Genomic DNA, 6,244 nt, shown 5'->3' on the forward strand with positions numbered 1-6,244 from the left:
TGTTAGGGACTCAAGATGTTCATGACGTGTATTTCATGCCAAAGACATCCCTGTGAGTTAAATCCTGTTACTTCTGAGAGGAAATGCTTGATTGTGGGTTAAAAGGCATGGAAATGATGTATAAGAATTAGCACAGCATTATTTTTGGAGCCAGGGTTTGAACCCACGTCTGAGTGCAAAACTTCCTGCTTTCCCCTGTACCACACTGGTGTGTCCTATGCTGGGATAACCCAGTTGCTGGGTTATTTGGTGCATTGTTAAGCATGAGCACTATGTAGCAACATAGGCCTGAGTGTTTGTTGCTACAATACTGTTGCTACATTTTGTTGCAGAGTATGAGCTCATAGAATAATTCTGCTGGGATTGGCACTAACAGTCCATGAATTTTTTCATCGTGTTTAATTCTTAATCCCTGGTTCCTTACCAACTAAAGACGTTGGAATAGGGATCTCTTTAAGCTGAATTTATTGAAATGGAGGAAGAATTATTTGCGATGCTTTTGTAACCCATCTAATTTCTGTTGGTTTTAGCTCAGGAAGAGAACCTAATTCTAACACCCTTCGGCAAGACAGTTAAGTTAGCTGTAAAAGGAAGCATCGTCCTATGTTCATAAACTTAAACATAAAACACGGTCACCCGTGCTTAAGGAGGGAAAGGCCCCGTTGTCCAGAACCAGGTGGGGGGCGGGAAAATAGCCAAGGCTCGCCGCGGCCGCCGGTGCCCCCTCACAGAGAGTAGGGACAGGAGGACGCCTCCCTCAGGGGGCGGCGGCCAGCGATGCGCAGGGGCGTCGCACTGGCTCGGCCAGGGGAACGCCTGTGCAGGGCTTGCTCCTGGGCGTTTGCGGAAACCCTGAGAACCAGCAGCCACATTATATGTACATTAAAAGTAATTGAGAGCATTGAACTCAGGAGAGGTCCCTGGGAGTCTTTTGAATATTTGTGTCTCTATTCTAGGAAAAAATTCCCTAAGTCAAGTTGCTGGGGGGCAGGGGGCGGGGAACTGGCCTGCCCGCAGAAACCAGCAGCTTGCACGCCAGCGGTTCTTACTACAGGCAGGCTTATTTGTTACACAGCAATGTGGCCTGAGGAGAGTGTAGGCCCATCAGGAGTAATCACTTTTCTGCTTCATACACAGGCCACGTCGGTTCCCCCATGCCGTGCAATTGGATAAAACTGGTTGACGTGGAAGAAATGAACTACCTGGCCGCCAAGGGCGAGGGCGAGGTGAGTGGGCCCCGGTATCGTTCGCTGCCGTCGCCGCCCCGCTCATGCTGGCCGGGACCAGCGCAGCGTGTTTCCCAGCACAGCCTCCTGCGGAGCTTTCGCGCCACTGAGCTTGAGTCATCGGTGCCCCCAGAGTCAGACAAGCTTCTTTGAGAAAGGACATTCATGCTTAGCTCCCAGAGGGTGTGTCAGAGGGGGCCACCGCCGCCTGCCTTCTTCTGCCAGAGACACGGGGACTTGGGCCCAAGAGCGTGCCTGGCTCCTGGGGCCGGAGTCCGGGGCGCGGCTCCTGCCTGCTGACTGCCCCGGACACCCCCGTTAGTGCGCTCCGGCCAGCGGGAGGGAGGGCTCGTCACTTCACAGGGATCTCAGCCCCTCTGGGGCTTTCCAGCAGGTGTGGGCCAGAACCTAGAGCCAGCGTCAGCCCTACAGCTTGACTGCAGCGGAGGTTAAAGTAAGAAAGGGAACGGGGCCTCGGAGGCGCTGCGGGGATCCTGGTGGGGCTCTGGTGGCTCCCTCTGGATCGCGGCGCTCAGGGCGTCGGGCTCCATGTTGGGGGAGACACACACACACACACACACACACACACACACACACACACACTTTCTCTGAAGAAGCCCCAGTGAATGCTGCCCACAGATCATCTCCTCCACCCAGTTTTACTGGAGGTGCCGCTGACACACAGCGTGGGGTCAGTTTAAGGTGCACACAGAGTGCTGCGGCTGGCTCGTACCGCAGAATGATTCCCACAGTAAGTTCAGTTGACATCTATCGCTTCATATAGATACAACAAAAAGAAAGAAAGGAAAGGTTTGCCTCCGTGTGATGAAAACTCTCAGGATCTCCCTCCGAACAACTTTCAGATGCACCGCCCAGCGGTGTGAGCTCTGGCCGTCATGCTGAGCGTTTCCTCCCTGGTACTTCTTTGACCTACAGCTGGGAGTGTGTGCGTTTCCACTGCCCCCCGCCAATTCCACCCCCTCCCAACCCCCGGTCTTTTCTCCGCCAGGTGTGTGTGAAAGGGCCAAATGTGTTCAAAGGCTACTTGAAAGACCCAGCAAAAACAGCGGAAGCTCTGGACAAAGACGGCTGGTTGCACACGGGGGACATTGGGAAGTGGTTACCAGTAAGTGGTCGCGCCCTGTTCCGAGCTCCTTCTGTGCCGCTGTCGGGAAGCGGCTTCCGGCCGCTGTGCCTCCGCCACGTGGCCGCAGCCGGCTCCTGTCTCCCTCCGTTTCTGCCCCACAGTGCGGGCGCCTCCGTTCCCCGCAGGGCGCAGGCCTGCCCTTGGCAGGGGCCGCATGTCAATGCGGCGGCAATATTTTGTTTTGAGGTTTGACATCCACTCTGGTTGCTGCTTCCTCTTTGACAGCCAGAGAGAATGCGGCTTTTTATATATTGGTAGTGTGCCTCGATGCCATGTATGTTTCTTAGGTTTGTCACCTGGTTAGAAACAGGACAGGTACTTCCCCAATTAGACCAACTCCTTTCAATTTAGCCTCAGAACCAGTGACTGCAGAGAAATTCCAGAAGACATCCTAGGAGCGCAAGGCTAGGGAGAGAAGTACCACTGAGAGTTGGCCAACTTTGCTTGCTATGGTAACAGCTGCTGTTCCTTAAAGGTGTTACTATGTTAATTGCAAGCACTAAAATGCCTAATGTCATTTTTTGAAAGATTTCACTTACTTATTTTTAGAGAAAGGGGAAGGGAGGGAGAAAAAGAGAAACATCAATGTGAGAGAGAAACACTGATCAGTTGCCTGTCACATGCTGCCAACCAGGGACTTGGCCTGCAACCCAGGTGTGTGTCCTGCCAGGGATTGAACTGGAGACCTTTCAGCTTGCACCCAAGCCACTGGGCCGCTCCAGTCAGGGCAAAATGCCTAATGTAGTTTTTATTATTGTGTATTGTTTGATTCTTATAAATTTAAGGTGCTTAATACTGTGAAATTTTTATTGATTTGAAAAATGCCTCCCTAATTAATTCAGATTTCAGAATACCCAGGCTTTTTAGACATAAAGTAAGTTCCTTGTCCCAGGCTCAAGAGGGATTAAGTGTCCCTTCTCACTGCGGCTCTGATGAGCACAGCACAGCCTCTCCGGAGCCTGTCTGCTCCTGAGGGAAGTGGAGGAGAGCGGCTGCAGAATGCGGGGCCGTGGCAGTTTCCAGGACGCTTCCCGAAGTGTGGCCTCAACCCCAGGGTCGGGCAGGGTAAAAGTCGGGCGGGCGTTACTGGCACTTGGCTGGTCTGGTCCAGAGATTCCACTGTCCTCACCCTTGTTATGTGGGCCGGTGACCGATTCTTTCCAGAGGGCCAGGAGCACCCCGTCTCTCCCGGGCCCTGCAACCTTAATGAAGAGTCCGAGACCCTGCCTTGGGGGGTTCGCAGGCTGCGCACTAGGGGAGGGTAAGTCTGCCTCCGCTCTCAAGGAACGGACCTCTGCTGCAGAGGCAGATCTGTGTCCCTGATTCGGCTGCCGGGCTGCACGCCTGAAGCTTGCCACAGGGAAGGCAGCAAGCAGAGCGCTGCCAGTTAGCTGACGTGGGGTCAAGGGGACGGAGGGCGGGCTCCGGACCCTTCTCCTCCCGCTGCTGGGGCCTCTCTCAGTGGCCTTGGGCAAGTTACTCAGTTTCTCTAAGTCTTGTTTTGGTCTCTGTAAAATGGGATTCTAAGCACCCTGCCAGGCATGCTGAGGATTACGTGAGAGTGCGTACGAAACCCCCCCTCCCCCAGCTGTGTGTGCCTGGGCCCGGGCGGCGCCTGCCGCGGCCCACTCACAGCCCCTCTCTGCTGGACAGAACGGCACCTTGAAGATTATCGACAGGAAAAAGCATATATTTAAACTGGCACAAGGAGAATACATAGCACCTGAAAAGATTGAAAATGTCTACCAGCGAAGCGAGCCTGTTGCTCAAGTGTTTGTCCACGGAGAGAGCTTGCAGGTAGGTGCTTTCTGAGCTGGGAGCTCTGATGAGCAGGTGCAGCGAGTGCTGGTCTCCAGGGGCAAGTTTGTGATGACTGTGCAGTGACTTTCTCCTCTGGCGTGCTGGAATGTGAAGGACGCGTTACTGGCTTTTGCGGTTGGGCATTTCTTATTCAGAAAAGTTTTTTCTCTTTAATTCCCCCATTTTTATTTTACCCAGACTGATTTGATGCACCAAGGGAGGTTGGATAAAGGATGCTAGGGAGTGGGTAGAGATGTGCTTCTAATTTAATTATGAGAGAACATATTCATACGTGGCTTACAAGAAAGTTTAGAACTTTCAAACATATTAAACCCACTTATTTATGATATGGCTCCTCAGTCACCTCTGAGCAGATGGTGGTTGTGAGCCCACATGAAGTTGAAAATAATGATTGTTGTTGGAGTGAAACAACTTATGTGTCAAAATGTTTGACAGGTGGTGTCAAGGGAGAGAAGGGGCCTGGTTTCCTGAAGGTTAATCATGCTGTAAACCTTGAGATTTTTTAGTAACTTTAGAATAATATATTCTCATAAGGGGATGTGCCTGTTTTCCTTTGACCTACACTCTTACCATGCCTTTGATTTTATTCATTTATCTGCTCTCTACCATCTTACTTCCTTAGTTGATCCTGTTTTGTTTTTTTAATGTATACACAAGAATAAATAAAAATCAGGATTTTTTTTTTAAGATTTTAATTGCCAGTGGTTCTTTTAAAACAGTTACTATAAATTCATGATGCTGTCTGTATTTAGAGCCAGGAGTTCTTACTCTGGGCTCAGTGGGCTCCTAGGGCTGGTAATGCCTTCTGAAGAGAGGGTTTGTAGCTTCCAGCAGCTTCTCCCGGGGGTCCGCGATGCAAACTCACCTGGGGCCCCTCCTCTGGAAGCCGTCTCAAGCTGTGTAGTCACTTGCTCTTCTGTGTTAAAGGCATTTCTCATTGCAATCGTGGTCCCTGATGTCGAGACCTTGGGTCGCTGGGCCCGAAAGAGAGGAGTGGAAGGGTCCTTCGAAGAGCTGTGCCGAAATAAGGTAGGTTCTAGAACACGTAGTCTGCTTCTGTATCTTCCCACTGCATTGAGTGCAAAGCGCAGGAACCTCCAACCCAGGAAGTATCTCATCTCTTTGACCTTATTAGGATGTGCGAAAAGCTATTCTAGAAGACATGGTGAGAATTGGGAAAGAGTCTGGACTAAAAGCATTTGAACAGGTAAGACTTTCATAAAAGTGCATGAATTCTTGTCAAACAAGTTTTTGACTTGAAGATTTTTTATGAGTAGGTTACAGTAGATGAAGAGATGCCCTAAAGAAATCCACAAGGGATGAATGATGGGGTGGGCTGGCGGGGGAGATTTCTTGAAGTGGGGCAGGGTCGGGACGGGGTCCTGAGTCCTCCGGAGCGGGAGCCCGGGCTGCGCTGGGAGTGCGGCCGGGCCAGCAGAGAGAGGGCGGGTTGGCAGCACGAGGTCTTCATCCCCTTGGGCGGCTGCCGTGCTGTTCAGACTCAGGTTTCACCTGTCCCCTCTCCTCCTAAATCCTTGTTTATCTGCAGGTCAAAGGCATTTTTCTCCACTCTGAATTATTCTCTGTCGAGAACGGCCTGCTGACCCCAACTATGAAGGCGAAAAGGCCAGAGCTTCGGAATTATTTCAGGGCACAGATAGATGAACTTTATTCCACCATCAAAGTTTAACGGGAGGAGGGAAGCTCGGAAGAAACCACATGCTCCACGACCTTCTTCTGCTGGTGGCCTTCACGTTGGTAACTTTGACTGCAGCGAGCACGGGGAAGGGAAGGAACGCCCGTGCCTGACTCGTGTACTTGGGGTCTTGTCATAGGGATATTAGAGGAGACGGGACACTGCCTTACAGTCACCTCGTGTGGCAGACCATGTATGTATGTATGTGTATATATATATATATATGGTGATACACAACTTCCAAAACGAGCCTTAAAAATTGAAAAGGGGAAATGACGGATATGCTCAGTTACTCATGACTTCCTTCGTTCAAAAGGCGGATGTGAAAACTTCTGTCTCCCTGTGTTTCTAACC

General features: G+C 51.2%; 1 protein-coding gene across 7 annotated transcripts in view; it reads left to right on the plus strand.

Annotated features, from left to right (window-relative positions):
• The window catches only part of ACSL1 (acyl-CoA synthetase long chain family member 1), a 55,145-nt gene extending 49,255 nt beyond the window's left edge, over window positions 1-5,890 (plus strand). For all 7 annotated transcript variants that reach the window (XM_054566169.1, XM_054566174.1, XM_054566175.1 and 4 more), the window contains 6 exons: window positions 1,138-1,226; window positions 2,236-2,352; window positions 4,027-4,170; window positions 5,122-5,223; window positions 5,330-5,401; window positions 5,744-5,890. In XM_054566169.1, the coding sequence (XP_054422144.1) occupies window positions 1,138-1,226; window positions 2,236-2,352; window positions 4,027-4,170; window positions 5,122-5,223; window positions 5,330-5,401; window positions 5,744-5,884 (665 nt within the window). In that variant the 3' untranslated portion in view covers window positions 5,885-5,890. The remainder of the gene's footprint in view (window positions 1-1,137; window positions 1,227-2,235; window positions 2,353-4,026; window positions 4,171-5,121; window positions 5,224-5,329; window positions 5,402-5,743) is intronic.
• The last annotated feature ends 354 nt before the right edge of the window (window positions 5,891-6,244 follow it).

The sequence above is a fragment of the Pteronotus mesoamericanus genome, unplaced genomic scaffold (assembly GCF_021234165.1).
Source record: "Pteronotus mesoamericanus isolate MK-2021 breed Mesoamerican mustached bat unplaced genomic scaffold, CSHL_Meso_final contig_169, whole genome shotgun sequence".
Taxonomy (NCBI): Eukaryota; Metazoa; Chordata; class Mammalia; order Chiroptera; family Mormoopidae; genus Pteronotus; species Pteronotus mesoamericanus.